The following is a 16,524-nucleotide window of genomic DNA, read 5'->3' on the forward strand; positions in this document are numbered from 1 at the left end:
GGAAGTGTTTCTCCATCTGGGCTGACCAGGCTGTTAGAGCAAACGACAAGCATGGCTCGACTGTGAGCCTCTGAGCGGAATGTGGGGCCCACAGACTTACTCGGGACCCCCAGCACCTACATGGCCCCGGAAGGCTAGAAAATAGACTCTCCGAGGGCCCGACCCAACCTGCCGAGTCTTCAGGCCAGTCTCTCGTGCCTGCCTATGTCACGGTCTTTACACAACTTCACAAACTGGCACTGAGGCGCTGGCACTTTTCAAAACAGTCTCACCCTTGGAGAAGAAGAAAGACAATAAAAGAAACTCAATTTTCTGCAGTCACTACAAAAACATTTTCTACATTATCTAAGTTCACTCCATCTAAATCTTTACCAATTTCTATGTATCTCGGGATGGAGAGTGCCTAGGCAAAACACAGAGGTCTTCGGGTGTGAGTAAATGTGATTTTATTTTTTTATTCACCGAAACTCCCACCATAAAAGCACATAAATGTACCCTGGGTATGACGGGGTCAAACGAGCAAAGAACTTCAGCCTGCTCAGAGGTAGGACAGTTAACGCCTAGGGTGAGGCACGGGGGCTGGCACAGCAGTGTCCAGACCACAGTCCTCCAGCCCACAGGCAGGGCACAGGCACGGTTTTGGTGTACACGTGAGCGGATCCCTGCTGTGGCCAGAAAAAGAAGAACAGGCTAGGCCAGGTAACGGGGTTCCCTCAAGCATGTGCCGCTCAACCCCCGGCTGACTGACTGGAGTCCTGGAACACACCTGAAGTGACCCCCAGGACGGCAGCCCAGCCACCCCATAGCAGGGCCCGACCTGTCAATCTGAGGCAGGTGCCGCAGCCTGTGACTTTGCCCCCTGTCTCGAAATGAATGTGTCACAGTCAGCAGAAACGTGCTTTCCCCAACATCCCACTGGTTCACAATCCTCTTGTGACAGTTTGGAAAGATGAGACCCCACTGCACTCACCATGTTTTCCCTGGAACATGGCATGCAGGCCTACTGGGCTAAGTCTGACACATTCTGGGCAGAAAAACAAAGCGCCCACAGGCCACAGCTAAAGTGTCGCTGGTGGCGTAGTGTCCCTTAAACACCGTAACACGTGCACCCTTGATACCACCAAGCAAGACTCTTGACAGAACTTAAGACTAAATGGCTGTTAATGTTGGATATTTGGGACCAAGGAACTGAAGGGTCTTAAAGGTTAACCTGACAGTCTCAACAAAACCACAGTGTGGGGCTCCCCCAAGATGGGCAGGACAAAGGCGGTGACTGGCTCTGGCATCTAGACATCTGCTCCATAGGCTGACTCCGTCAGCTGCAGATGACCCGTGTGGCCCAGCACGGTGTGGAGAGCGCTAAGGCTAAGGGCCCCTGCTCGCCTGTCTTGTGCACAGGCGTGCGTGACTGGCTGACGCACCTGAGCTGAAAGGGCTGCACGTTGCACACAGGCCCGAGCTGCTCTGTGCAGGTGCACGTCACACCTGCAGGTGCAGACCAGACCCTGATGGCACCACGCCAGGCACCTACCTCGTTCCAAGCAATGAGGACCTTTCTACCAAACTGCTCACAAAAGAAACTGGCTTGAATTACTGAAGGTATAACTTTTTTTTTAAATTCCTGATAATGAAAATTTAACTAGACATTTTTCAGTTCTACTTTTGAAGTTAATCAAAAGAAAATTTTAAACCAAGTTTCTCAAACAAAATCAGAATATTCCCAAGTACCCCTTTATCAATAAGACAATCTCTTTAGTCATCATGTTCCCCACTTTCTTAATAAGGACTCAATACTGGAGCCTCTAGAAAGACATGGCTTACAGCATGACAGCACAACCTCACTTTATAACACAACCCTGGTATCTGGAACTCCACCTGACATGACTAGTGAAAAACAAACAACGGGCCACACATTAAAGGTGACTTAATCCTCCCTTGCTGGCTCGGGGCTGCCAGAATGAATGTCAGTTTCTCCACTGGGCTATGATATTCTCAGACACTAAGGGCGATCAGACAGAACTAGTTTAATTTTTTTATAATTATCTCTTTATAATTCTTTCAAATCATGGTACCTACTACTTCTATCGTTCTATCAAATCGCGGTACCCGCCAATTCCAACATCATACCCAAAAACCCATTACTCCACCAACCTGTCCAGAAACTGGAAGAAGATAACCCAATGTGTTAGACAATCTACCCAGGGGGAGGGACACCGGGACCAGTGACGCTCCAGAGCTGCCAGAGATGCTCTGCCTTCCTCGGGTCCACATCCTGCTGTGAGCCGAGGCTGGAGCTGCTCCATTCCTAGTGACTGGGTGTGACTGTACACCAGAGACTCCCACCGGCAGCTCTGAGTTGCAAATACGGAATCAAATGTCTGGCACATCCACCTCCACAAAGTGCAGACGCCCGCCTATGTCCAGGCCACAGGAATGATTGATTACCCGCCGGCATGGGCCTCAAAGGAAATGCTCCCGGTCTTCAAAAGTAAAAGCAATACTTACCTTAAAGTAATAAGTTAAAAAAAAAAAAAAAGAATACTTTCCAAAGTCCAATATAATTAAAAAAAAAAATTATCAATGCCATTATTCCCTGGCTAAAGTACCACTCCATTAAAGAGTTTTAAGCTGGGGTTTCAAAGTCATCCACAAAAACTTCCCGCTGAGAATGACACAGAACAAGGGAAAACTCAACTCAGTAACATCAGAAAATACCCAAAGGAGTATTCAGGCTTCCTAATCCCCTGGGATCACCTGAGGCAAAGTTAACAAACCCAAGGGCGCACCAGGCAGGCCAGAGGCGGGTCCGAGCGATGCGCAGGGAACAGGGCACTCTCTGCCCGCGGGGTTAAGAACTGTCAGTGGCTTCTGCATCTTCGGTCATCCCAGGCAGGACGTGGAGGTGACCAGAAAAATGCGCAAGGCTACTGTGCACAGTGACCTCTCTTTCTGGTAAAGCATGAACCTAAGCTTGGCCCACATCACAGGGACAAGTTTTCCCACCTTTCTGAATAAATGGACAAAGGCAGAGAGCCCTGAAATCACAAAAATGTAACCTTATAAAACCTACTAGATCCACCGTGTTCCTCTTGTTAGTCTCTCCCAAGGAGCTGGTGCAGAATGTCTCCCATCGCTCCCTGACCTCGTCGGGGAGATCTGCAGAGAGAAAAGGACGACGCACTGTCACTCCCGCTGCAGTGAACTCCAGGCTCAGGAAGCGAGAAGGGACGAGGTGGCCACACCCACTCGACCAGTGAGGCCAGCGGGTCTAGAGCCAAGCACCTGGCTGAGAGGAATGGAGTAATTAAGCCCACCCCACAAGTCTGCAGGACCCCTACGACTTGCAGGAACCCATTCCCACCTCCACCCCCGGCTACATAAGGTGGCAGGAAATGCTGCCCACATCAGCTCCCACACGCTCTTCTGAGTCACCGACTGGCACCTGGCCAGCGAATATTCCATGAAGGCCACCCGGTTCTCCATGACGCTAAGCGCGCGATATCACAAGGCCAACACAAGGACATAAAGCAGTAGACAATTCGTCCCTGTTACAGAAATTTTAAAGAACATACAAATAATTTTCAGAAAACTCAAACTGGCTGGAATTCTGGAGTCCTTCTAAGAGAGAAGTGGTCAAGTGACAGTTTTGCTTTAAGTCCACACTTGAGCGTGCACCCCACAGGCACGCCCAGCTCATCTGGCAAGTGACGTCCACAAACTCAACCATAGTTTCTTCCGAGGTAGCCTGGATGGATTAAATGTTAATGCTGCTGCAGAGACCTTCAGGAGTGCACAGCCGCCAGCCTAGTGAGAGGCACGGAGAGCGAGTCCGCGGCGCTTCAGCCTCACAGCCACGGAACTTAGTCCCCAGGCACACGGGGCCTACAGAAGGAAGGAAAGGGCGGGAGTGGCCACAGCTCCAGCGACCCCGCACGGCCGAGCATGCCCACACCAGCGAGCCGTGCCCTGCGGAATCCAAGTGGGTAACTCAAGCACAGCGAACTCGACCAAAACCTACTAAGAGGCCTGCAGGAAGGAGAAGTTCCCTCTTCAAATACATCCTCATGAACCTCATTCAAGTCTCCACATCAATTCATAAAATATAAAGAAACCCCAGAGCAGCTATGAAAACGCTACACATACCCACTTGCCGGCCCTCGCGAGGCCTGGCCACTCACCTCGGATGAGCCGCTGTACCAGTGTGCTGCTGGGGCCCTTGTCGGCGCTGTGCACGATGCAGTTGGCGATCCGTGTCAGGTGTCCCATGTAGCCGTGCCGTCGGCCCCCCTCGGCCCTGTCGGGGGGAAGGACACACACTCAGACTCCTGATAGCACAGAGAGCGGGAACAGCTCGGGGACAGTGTGGGTTTACAGGCTCGTTCTGAAGACGGAGCACACAAGAGACTGGCCAGAAAAGGAAGAGGCAGGACAGCGCCGGGCTGAGAGCCACGGTGGCCTCCCCCCAGGAGACAAGGTCTGCTCCGACCGACAGCTCATCTGCTGTGATGTCTACTCTCTTTAAAAGACAAACAGGCGCCATTCATTGGTGCCTAATACTTACTTCCCCTTATAATGTTTTGTGAAATGATTTGTCAGACTTTCAACAGGTCGCAGGGAACTGAGAGGAGAGCACTGGGGTTCATTTTGCTGAAAGATCATTTTTCTCATCCCACCCAGCAGCAGCGGCGGCATCCACAACGGCCTCTCTCCAGCCGGAACATCTGCCGACAGGAGCCGGCCAAGGCAAGACGTCGCCAGCTGCACGTGCCCAGTGACCCTGGGCAAGGCACGGCAGGGTCATCTTCCTAACTGCGGGCTGCGCCGTGGCGACACACCAAGCCGCTGTGACTGCCACCAGGCTACTGACAGAGGGTCACGGCCTTGAAGTCTATGAAACAATAGGGGTTTGTTTTTTTTTTTTTTTTTTTGAAACAGAAGATTTTAGATGGCAGACAGGTGGAGTAAACTGAGATTTTTTTTTTTTTGTTTGCTTAAAAGGATTAACTTTCTGCAGCCACCAGAAAAACCATACTCTACTGCAGGCCTGCTGGAGAACAAACAGGCCAGCGATGAGGAAGCGCAGCATCAGAGGCACAGGGAGGATCTCTCTTCTGGTTTCAAGGTCTAGAGAGCAAAGTGTTTCTCCTACACATCCTCTTAGACCTACCATGTCCCCTCAAGGCCACATGAAAACAAAAGCCCAGCTACAGGTTTCCGACCCAGGCCTTCCGAGGTTCTCGGGGCTTCTGGTACAAGGGAGGACACAATAGGAAAACCTGTCCAGGACCCCTTGGGACAAGGTGGGTGTCATTAGCCAGGCCTGGGGGGTGGATCCCCTGGGGGGTAGAGAGTACCAATACCTCTGCTCCGGCCAGATGAGGCAGCGTGGAGAGAGAGTGGCGGGGCAGGCACAGAGAGGCGAGACGGAGTCAGACACAACCAGATGCTGACCAGATGGCCCCAAAGAGCACCCCGCCGGGCTCCATTTGGAAGAACATGAGCAAGACTGGTGAGGAGAAGCTCCCCATCACACCTGCCACTGGGCCAACCCCAAGTCCTCACTGGGGGCATAAACAATAGTTTAAGACCAAGCCTCATAAAACAAAGCACTCCCTCCCATGAGCCCCCAGCTCCCCGAGGGCCAGGAGTCTGACAAAGCAACCCTGGGGAAGGACGGACGGCCCAGACAGCATCTTGGGGGGCGGGGGGGGGGGTTCCCGTCCTGGTCACGGGGGCCGCACGAGGCACACATCTGTCAGAGCACCTAGACACCAGCCCACCCAAGCAGGGGGAATGTCACCTTGGGAGGCTTATGCTTCAAGAAACTCGCTTAAAAACAAGTGCCCGGAGCAGGCCTGGGAGTGTTTCCCAAACATGCCCTATGACCCCTGCTTCAGAAGCCGGGGCATCAAGTCCAGGGCATGAGCGAGGACGGCACTATGGAAGACACATGGATACAGCCCAGGACCTCAGTCACCAGGGCTCTGGAGAGACCCCCTCGCTTCTCCCCTGACCCCTGTGGCAGCGGCTCCCCTCTGACACAAACATGCAGAGTCCCGTTCTGAGTAGGGTCTCCCAGGACAAACACGCCAAATAAAATCATCGCCAACGACTTGGCTTCACAAGCCTTTCTTCAGCTCCATGCTATCTCAGGAAAACTGCTGTCCAAAAGGACCAGGGCGTTTCCAGGGCAGTAGAGGTGGAATAAAGGCCCTGGTTCCCCCAAGAAAGTAGAAAGACATGGGAATCAAGCAAAGAAAGGATGAGAGAAATACCGCCATAATTAAATAACCTGGGTGGTCCTAGCTGTCACATGACCCGCACCGTGTCATTATTTTCACCGTTGTTCCTCCAAGGGAAATGGAGAATATTTTCTTCAAATTTTAAATCAAACTGAATTCCCATCCAAAGACCATTTACTTACTGTTTCTTTTCATTCATCTCCCAGGCTTCAAGTATTCGCTCAATTAATTGACATTTTTGAAAAAGCTGAATAAAAAGGAATATGCCAGTTAGCATTTATAAAAATCAAAGTGTCAAAGTTTTATTTTTATTTATTCATTTTAAAGATTTATTTACTTATTTATTTATACAAGCACTGGGTACAGTCAGAAGCGCGGGAGGGTGAGAGAATTCACCAGAGCCAGAGCGGGGAGCAGAGCAGGCAGAAGGACCGAAGTACACTGCTGAGGGGAGCAGCGGGCGGGCAGGAGAGGTCGGTCACACCATGTGGGACCCTCGCCGGTGGCCAGGGATCGAACCCGTGCTGCAGAGGCTGCAGGCAGCTTCGTAGCCCAGCGCTCAACCGCTGCGCCACCAGGGGAGGCCCAGTGTCAAAGTTTTAAAGGGAAACAGAACTCTGGTTAAACAGAAGAGCGGTGCGTGTACCCCAGCAAGCTAAATAGAACCACGAATGGCTGCCGACATGGAATGCAATGTAATAATAAGTTTACTCAAGGCCCTCAGGAACTAGAGAGACAAGCCAGGCTCCCCGCGTCCGCTGCGCCTCTACCTGGGCATGGCAGGTACTGGCCAGTGAGCAGCGGACCCAACGCAAAGCCAGGTTTAATCAGCCATGAAAGCTGGGCTCAGAATGAACAGAACCTAACTGCAATTTAGAGGCAATGAAGACAACTATGCCCTGGGAAAAAATCTAAGCAAGCTAGACCTGTACTTTTTAAATGTGAGCAGCATTTCCTTCAAAAGGTACTAGTTAAACTGTGTGAATACTACAAAAAGGTGCGGCCTGGCAACAGTCTTCGAGTCTATGACGGCGCTGCAGGCTGCGTTACGGAATGTGCGACACCCATTTATTCAAAGGTCACTTCTCTTCCCAGCTATGTGGTGACTCTGGGCTAGTCTTGCCAGTCTTCCAGGTTTGGGAGGAACCCAGGCTGAGCTAGAAAATTTGCTATACCACAGAACTTTAGAGCAAGAAGTAAGACAAATCACCAAAATCACCTCATATTTGACTAAAGAAAGCAGGCCCCCAGAGGCTCTCAATAGCCCATAAAACTCACTTCTCACGACCCTGGCCACCAGAGATTAAACTCTGGTATGCCAAATAACGACAACTGTTTTCTGCAGTATTTAAAATTTTATGGTTCTTCTGATTGCCAAGATATTTAAATCTCCAATTCAACTGATTTTATCCTGAAAAGTTCATCTAATGAACATTTGTCCAGGATTTGATTTACAGAAACACTGGTGCAGTAAAAACATAGCAATTAAATATTTAGATATGAAAAAATTTTTTGAAAGATTTATTTATTCATGCATACAAGAACTGGGGTACAGGCCAGATGCGGGGGGGGGGGGGGGGCCGGGGCAGGGGGAAGGACGGAATCGCAAAAAATATCACCAAGTAATCTTACGTGTTTCAGTAGCAAATTGTCCCCAGTGGACTCTTGATCGGTAATGGTGCCGTTCTCTGTGTTTTCAAAAGGACTTGCAAGAATCAGTGCAACACAAATTTCCACTTGTGTATGTAAAAAGTTATTCCATGTGTATTTGAAGAACATGTCCTATAAAAATGAAAAATGAAGGTTTTGTTCAGCTACCTCAGAGTTAAAGCCACTATTTTAATATACTCCTAGAACAGTGATTTAAGTAAAAGAGAAATGATGTGCTCATGTCCAAAAGTCTCAGTAGAAGAAGCACAAGTTTACTCTACTGGGGACCGGAAACACCCTTCACAATCTAAATAGCACCGTATTTGCTCACTGAACTAGCTAAAATTTGCTTGGCATCCAACAGAGACCAACACCACATGCATAAAGACTACAATCCATTTCTCAGAGAGAAAGGGAGTATCTTCTACTGCAACTAATGCAGTAAACTCCAAATACTTTTCAAAGAAATTTATGAGAATTTCATTTTGACTCAAAACTATTTACGAAGGTCTTGCACAGGGCACGGTGCAGGCACTCTGGGGACAGACGATGGCCCCTAGCTCAGGCACTCACACCCTGACGAACCACCACCACGCAGGCACTTCAAACTCATACAGCTACCAGCAAACGGAGCCAAGTTAAGAGTATGACAGGCGGTAACTTGTGGGTCTCCTAGGAATCCAATTTCTTTTTTTTAAGATTTATTGATTTATGCATAAAAGAACTGGGGTATGGGCCAGAGGTGTACCAGAGGTGTGAGAAGATTCACCAGAGACAGAGTGGGGAACAGAACAGGCGGACTGACTGAAATAGACTGCTGAGGGGAGCAGTGAGTGAGACAGCAGAGGTCTGCTTGCCATGTGGGTTGCTTCGCGGCCGGCGGGAATTGAACCGGCACTTCAGAGGCTGTGGACAGCTTCACAGCGCTGTGCTCAACTGCCTGCGCCACCAGGGAGGCCCGGGAATCCAATTTCTGGCAAAGGTAATAGTACCACAAAAAAGGAAAGACAATTCCTAGAAGCAGAAAGTGCACAGCTCAAGTATGTATTCAGGACTACTGAGGCTGGTTAGCTAATCTCAAAATGAAAAAGTAACAGTTAATGATCCACTTAGGAGACCTGTTATCACTCAAAAACAGCGCTGAAGATGAACGACAGAAAAAACTAATGGCAGCTGGCCAGGGCTGTGGGTGTTGTTAGGCTGTATACTCCCAATACTGAGAGTAAAGACTAGTAAGTGCTAACTTCGGGAAGGATCTCCCAGAGGCAAGCGTAGAAAGTCACATTCTGGCTTTGGCCAGAAGCCAGAGGGGAAGGCAAAAGTTATGTCCCCAGAGGACAACGATTATGCTACAAAGAAACCGTGTTCCTTTAAGGTTCCATCTTCCTTCAAAATGCTCTCTGCCCTATACCAACAGGGCATTTAACCCAAAGCTGAAATACAACCGAACCCCCTCAGTGATGAACAAGCATGGGTTTGAAAGCAGATGTGCTCTCGGCGTGATCTGAACAAAAGACACTCATTCTCATGGAGTCTCACATAGGCTTACATGAGAAACATCAAATGCGGGTCACAAGGGCTTCCAGGTCGTGAGCAAACATCCAGACACTCCTTCCAAATGGCCTTGAAGCACCCCAAATGCATGAGGCGCCAGGTGTCCCGTGGGACCTGCTGTGTTTGCTCTTGGGCCTTCTGTGCCGTGGGTGGGAGGCCAGAGCGCACACAGGACGGGAGGCGCCTATGGAGCCTACACACAACACTTGGGACTGGGGGTCAGGGTTAGGAACATCCAGGGAAGCCTGGGCAAGCCCCCTTCCCCGGCCAGCAGGCCAGCGGGTGTTTCAGAGTCTCAGTCACCTCACAGCCACGTATCGCAGTGGAAAGTAGAGCCTGACCCCTTGGCTATTTATGAAGAGAAAACAATGCTGCAAGTAGCAGTCACTGGTTACACACACATTACCCCCCCACACACCCCACCCAACCCCCAGCGTACTAGACAACGTGTGACAGGATGAGCTTTCTGTCTCTTTGAAATCCTCTGATGAAGTTCTCTACACACCCAACAATAAACTACTACCGAAAAGCCAAAAGCGTTCAAACGCGATGATACACTCAAGGTAAAACCATCTAAGAGACCATTTAAGCTCAGACCAAGAGTCACTGATGCCTTTTATAAACCCGTGAGGTTCTGACTCAAGTGACAGGTGCCTAGAGTCAGGGGCAAGCTGGAGAGCCCTCAGGGAGTCTTACCAAGATGACCCCGATGCTGTTCAGCTCCACGAGGTCCCCGTTGATGCTGCTGGTGTTGGTCTGCAGGAGGCTGGATATCAGGCGGATCACATTCAAGCGGGTGTTCCCCACGGGAGGGTCCAGCACGCCCCACGTTGTCTTCATCACACTTTTCTGAGGAGGAAAAACTGCCCAATTAAACCCAGGTAAGCCAACAACAGGGCGTGAGCATGTATTGAGAGACACTCCCAGGTCAACCAATCCTGTGCAAGCTCTGGCCTGAATTCTACATCTAGAGGAAAACCTGAGACTGCACCTGATCTCCTTGAGACAGGACAAGAGGAGCAAGAGGGAAATAAACGAGCCATTCCCTGGACTGTACGCTTCAGAAGACGCCAAGTATCCCTCTTTCCAATATCCCAAACTGTCACAGGAATAAGCATAAAGCTACTTGGTCCATAAAAAAAGTACGATATTCCAAGCCTGACCAGAAATCTAAGAAATTAAGAGAAAAGTACAAGTGGTTTGGGGAAAAGAGTCGAGACTTTGCCAAATCTTCCACAAAAACACAAACTCAGAAGTTGCTATGGATCACAAATTGAAAACGAACCCATTCTTGTCCATAAAAGGGAGTTTTAATAGTTGTAATCACAAAAAAACACAGGCCATGTCAGAACCGCAGAAGTTTGACAGGAAAGGGTGAGGAATGATAATCTAACAGCGAGCTACTCTTTGCCAACATTCCCATCCAAGCCAGCCCTCTCCTTCCTGGTCCCCAGCCTTAACGTAACTGAGGCCTCACAGTTCATTCCACGTGAGCCAGTTCTCACTGACAGACACTTGCAAAGCGTCACGGGCCCACTCACAGGCCACATCCACAGTGACACCAGGTGCTGCCGCCCCCCACTCTAGCAGCGAGAGGAGATCCGAAGCAGGCACTGCCTCACTTCTGAATCCAGGCCAGAGAGGATTCTTGAGTGGGAGCCATGTTAGAGGCTTCCTTTTCGTCCACCCAGAAAGATGACGGGGGCGGCGGGGCATCTAAGAGAGTGGGGGGCTTTCCACTGTAGCCCCACGGCTCACTCACATCCTTCTTCCTCCCACTCCACTGGCGACGTTCCCTCCTAAGGGAATCGTACTCCCTATCCTCCCTTCCCGCTCTCCTAGCCTTCTCCCTAGGCCTGCTGTCAAGGATGTCAGTGGCCGTAACTGAAACACCAACAGAGGTCATTTCCCTGCCAGTGGGCGCCGGGTCTGGGACGCACAGCACCCAGGTTGTGTGCAGACGAGACCACCGCTGCAGTGGCACTGCCGCCTGCTCCCTCTGCTCCCTCATGGCATCGGTCCGCTGAAAAGGCAATGTGGAAGCTGCACTAGGCTCCCTGGGAAACGGATATGAAATTACTGTTAAATCGCTAAAAGGAGAAAGAACAGAAAACATCTAACTTAGGAGGGAGAAACAGAGCACTGAGGCCCAGGGACTGAGGTGCCACAGAGCTGTGCGCTGCAGCGGCAAGCCCCAGGGTGGAGGAAGGGGCGTGCAGAACTGGCGCTGGGCACAGAGTTCTCACAGACCTGAGTCTCCCACCTTATAGGTCTCAACAGGTAGAGTCTCTCACTCAAGTCTAAATCTGTCACACGAAACCAAGGGGTGGGGTATAACGGAAAACACCCCTCTTTTGTAGGTCTTCACTGTCCTGTTTGTGCTCCCAGTGGCCTACTGAGGAGACAGTCACTTTTAGATTAGGGTGCTCCCTCCAGAGAGAAGCTCCAAGTCACGTTCGACCAACTATTTCTCAACGGAGGCCTCATTCTGTCGGGCCGCACACCGCCCAGCCCTGAGAAAAGAAACAACTGCACAGAGAAGCGCCTGAAAGATGATTGGAGGAGACAAAACGCTTTATAGAAACGACCGTGCACTGAAAAGGAAGTGAAGCTTCTCAGACAAACAGGGCAGAGGCGCAACAGAAGGTGCGGACGGTAAAGGGCTGTGGGCGCGGGGAAGGCAGGCCTGTCCCTGCACAGAGAGCTTGGCTGCTTCTGGTTTCGCAGGACAGGAGGAACGCCTGTCTGACCAGCATGCAGGTGCCCGAGAAAGAAAAGCTGCATGTTCTCTAAGCAACTAAGTATTTTACTTTAATCTTAAATGATCTACAAACAAAAGCCAGTTAAAAACCTCAGAAGCAGTAAGACGAGATATTACCTCAAACAGGGGCCAACTGAAAGCTATCTCAAGAGGCAGTGAGAACCACCAGCAGCGGGCGTGTACCAGGCCTGGCACATGCTGGTCATGGCCGCTGTTACTCTGAGGTTCTAACAATTGTTTAAAAATCAAATGACTGCAGCAGCCAGCCACGCACCAGGTCGCTGCCCTACCTTGGGAGGCTCGAGGAGGAGCTCGTGGAAAGACCTGAGTCGTCCCCGGATGGCTTCCAGGACACTCCTGTTGACCGAGCAAGCTGAGTGACTCATGCCTGGCGGGCAGATCTCTATGTGGCCTTCAAATCTTAAAATAAAGGAAGTTAGTTTTACTTAACACATTTCAAAGTAAAATTCTAGGTGTTCTGTACCGACGAGAGGTGTATAAATACATACTGGTTCTAGCAACTCTTCTGAAGGAACGGGGAAGGGGCAGAGCAAAACCTCACCGGGGATCCAAGGGCCCAAAGGCCAAAGGCCTCCACGGACAGGTGAAAATCCACATGGTTCGTCCTGTTCTCCTAGCCCTTCTAAGTCTTCCCCTTATTCATCACGAACTGGCCAGGAGACTGGAACAGCACCACACTGACCCTGAGTACAGGGCACGCGGCCTGAGGGTTGGGGTGTCAGCAATCAACAGCACTGGGGTATCAGGGCACAACCCATACGAACCCTGAATCATGCTGTATGCCTGAAATGTGTTGACTGTACCTCAATAAAAAAATGAAAGAGCTGAACTGCTACATATAAATTTAAAAACCATGGCCTGCATTTGTTCCCTGTAGCTTTCCTCAGCTAATCAGTCTCCTATTAAAGGGCCTCAAGTTCCTCCCAGAGTTCAGTCTGTACTTACCAGCACCCGCACTTATGAGACTCCTGCCCCCAGCCATGCTAGTAACTAAAAGGAAACAGGTTCTCAAAGTGGGGGCAGGATGGCGCTCAGGAGGGGAGGAGCGTCAGCAGAGGGAGGCCAAAGAATGTGGCATGAAGTTCAAATGGAAAGACACAAAGGAGAGCACCGCATGGAGGGCAGCACTGCATGCCAGAAAGACGCTGCTCAACTTTCCGGCTATTGGCTCTAGTATGGAGAATGGACCGCCACCACCTCACGTGGCCCCCTAGGACTGTGTGAGGCTCACACAGACACAGCCAGGCAGATAAGCCAGCACCTAGAGACGACCAGTATGTCTGCACTTGAAAATAGTCCCCACGTGAAGATTTCCAGTGCTGAGGGTGAATGTGTTCAGAAACTCGATTCCTGAACAACGGATTTTTGCTTTGACTATAGTGCTTTTGAATGTGGATGGATTTTAATAATCTATTTAGCCACATAAAGCTTTCTCACAGTTTCTGTCTTAAAAATTCTTTACAATCCCTTAATTCTGTGAGGCTAGTATTTCTGCTAAAAAAAGCAGTTCTTTTCACTAGTATTTTCAATTCAACTCATCAGGAATTCATTTCTGTGTAAAATAACAGGTACAGACACGATTTTTTTCTCAAGTGGTGAGTCAGCTACATTCACAGAACAATCTCCCTTTACCCAGTTATGTGAAAAACCATAGACTAAAATTTCCTAATCGCTCATACCAATGCTGTTTATTTGTTCATCTAGTAAATATGTAGCAAGCACCACTTATGGACCAGCCCTGGTCTGGGCCTGGGAGCTGGAGACCACATCCTCGCAGGGCCGACAAGCTCTCACGCAGCCATCTTTATTATAAAAATGCTACTAAAAAGTGTTTAGCTGTTCTATTTCTATTCAGCCAAAGCCCAAACAAAACCCATGCTGATATGCCAAGCAGAGCTGTGTTAAATTTAGTATATGTGCTGCCGAAGCGAGCACGCTGTGTTAAATTTAGAACTGAGATCTGGACGGGCACAGGAGGTATAGACATTTCTGGTATCAGAAGCTCCTTGGGAGGCTGAACCACAACCTACTGCGCAGACGCACATCATCTCCATTCATCAGGCGAATGGTTGTTTATAGTTTGGGGTGACTATGAATAGAGGTGACATGCACGTTGGCATACGAGTTTCTGTATGGGTGAATGATATGTAAGAGACTGCTGGGAATGATAATAAACGTGTGTTTAACTGTGTAGAAACCGCTGAGCACTTTGGAAAGCAGCGGCAGCTGGCATCCCCATGGAGCAGCTAGCAGAGACCTGGGGCGCCCTGCTGTCACCAACATTGGGTGCTCCACTCTGGTTGTTTGGTTTAGCTACATTGTGGGTGGAATGGGTGTCCCCAAAAGGTCTGTGAATGTGACATTATCTGAAGGTGTAAGACTTTCAGGTCTTGAGCAGGTGAGCCAGGGGCTCGACACGCCCCGTGGATCTGTACAGGGGGAGCAGAGGAGCTGGCCACAGGTCAGGAATGCCAACAGCCCCAGAAGCTGGAAGAGGCACCTTTGGGGCAAGGACACTGCTGATACCCTGACCTTGCACTTCTGGCATGCAGCCTATGACAAAGTAAATCTCTACTGTTCTAAGTCAAAAACTTGTGGTATTTTCTAAAAGCAGCACAGGAAAAAAATTCAAGTTTTTCAAAATATGTGTAGGTTATCTCAATGTGGCTTAACTTGAATTTCACGAATGACAACTGGCAATGCATGTTTTCAGGTATTTATTTGCTATCTCTATGCATTGCATGTTGCTCTATGTGTGCATGTGTGTATAAACACATATGCACATGCTTTATTCTCTAAATAAATCTTCTGACCTTATAAATGGAATTGTCTATTTTCTTGCTCAAAATTTTCAGTGTTTTTAATATATATCTGCATATAAGTCCTTTCTCTGATATGTTATTTACAAATATTTTCTGGTGGTCTGCGATCTGCCTTTCGTTTTCTTACTAGTCTTTCAGAGAGCAGAATTTAAAATCTTAACATAGTCTCAGCTGACAGCTTTTCTTTTGTGGACTGGGCTTTGGTGATGCATCTAAGAAATGTCTATCTAACCGTGGTTAAAGATCTTTTTCCCTAGAAATTCTTTAATTTGGGGATTTACATTTATTTCTATGATCCATGTAAGAGTGACTGTTTTACATAATCTGCAAGGTCCGCCATTTTAACATGGATGTCCAGAGTTCCGGGACCGCCTGCAGAGAAGGCTGTCTTTTTTCAACTAAATTGCCCCCACACCTGTCAAAAAACAGCTGACCTGAGTGGGGGTCAACTTCGGGACTCAGCACCGAGCCTTGTTAGAGCTCTGGATTTTGGCCACTGTCAATAATTGATTTTTGAAGGATGAATAAGCCGCAACCCCAAAATAAACTGTAGCTGATCGTGACACATTATCTTTTTAACACACTGTCGGATTTAAGGTGCTAACATCTTCTTAAGGAATTTTGCATTTAAGCCTCTGTGGAAATCTCAGTAAGCAGTTTTCTCTCCTGGAATACTTTTGTCTCATTCAAAGTACTGCTGGCCTCAAAGAACCATTTTTTCTGCTATATTCTGACAGAGTTTTTACATCTTTGGTGGAATTTACCAAAGAAGCCAATCCCGGCTAGGAGTTTTAGCGGAAGGTTTAAATGAATGTTCACCTGTCTGTGTTGTTTCCTTCTGAGTGGAATGAGCACTGGCAGTTTTTATCCCTTGAAGGAAGGTGTCTGTCTCATCTAGAGTGCTGAGTTTGTCTTGTTGTTTGTTGTCTTTTCTTATTCTCTTAACCTCTGTAGGGACTGTACTTATGTAGCCAAATTCATTCTGATTATCTATAATTTGTCTTTTCTTAGTCAATCTGGCTGAAGAGTTATTAATCTTATGATCTCTCTAATGAAGCAGTAGTTTCCTCAGTTTCCTGTCTTGTTCTCTTCCTGTGTCCACTCTAATACGAATACTTCCTTCTGTTGCTCGGGCTTTCATTTGCTCTGCCATTCCTAGCTGTATGTAAAGGTGGACACTGACCCCACTAGCAGGCTTCCCCCTTCCTACTAACGTGCCTCTACTACTCTCACTGCACTCTACAAATGCTGACACATTCTGTTTCTATCACCAATTTGTTTCAAAGCACTCTCCCATGTTTCTTATTTCATATTTAACACTTGTTATTAATTAGAAGTGTATTAATACATTTTAGAATATTTGGGGGTATTCCAGAAACCTTTTCCCATATTTCTAGCTTAGAAATTCATTATGATCTGAATATAGGGCGTGTCATTTCTTCTGGGCCCTTGCAGCTCACAAACCAGCTATCTT

At 48.7% G+C, this 16,524-nt stretch overlaps 1 protein-coding gene across 8 annotated transcripts in view; it reads right to left on the reverse strand.

Annotated features, from left to right (window-relative positions):
- Positions 1 to 16,524, reverse strand: part of PPP6R3 (protein phosphatase 6 regulatory subunit 3) — a 119,128-nt gene that overhangs the window by 29,671 nt on the left and 72,933 nt on the right. For all 8 annotated transcript variants that reach the window (XM_037517434.2, XM_037517433.2, XM_037517431.2 and 5 more), the window contains 6 exons: positions 12,498 to 12,627; positions 10,143 to 10,295; positions 7,875 to 8,024; positions 6,425 to 6,489; positions 4,179 to 4,294; positions 3,071 to 3,156 (listed from right to left, as the gene is read on the reverse strand). In XM_037517434.2, the coding sequence (XP_037373331.1) occupies positions 3,071 to 3,156; positions 4,179 to 4,294; positions 6,425 to 6,489; positions 7,875 to 8,024; positions 10,143 to 10,295; positions 12,498 to 12,627 (700 nt within the window). The remainder of the gene's footprint in view (positions 1 to 3,070; positions 3,157 to 4,178; positions 4,295 to 6,424; positions 6,490 to 7,874; positions 8,025 to 10,142; positions 10,296 to 12,497; positions 12,628 to 16,524) is intronic.

Source organism: Talpa occidentalis, unplaced genomic scaffold, assembly GCF_014898055.3.
Source record: "Talpa occidentalis isolate TD23 unplaced genomic scaffold, MPIMG_talOcc4v2.1 talOcc4.17, whole genome shotgun sequence".
Classification (NCBI taxonomy): domain Eukaryota; kingdom Metazoa; phylum Chordata; class Mammalia; order Eulipotyphla; family Talpidae; genus Talpa; species Talpa occidentalis.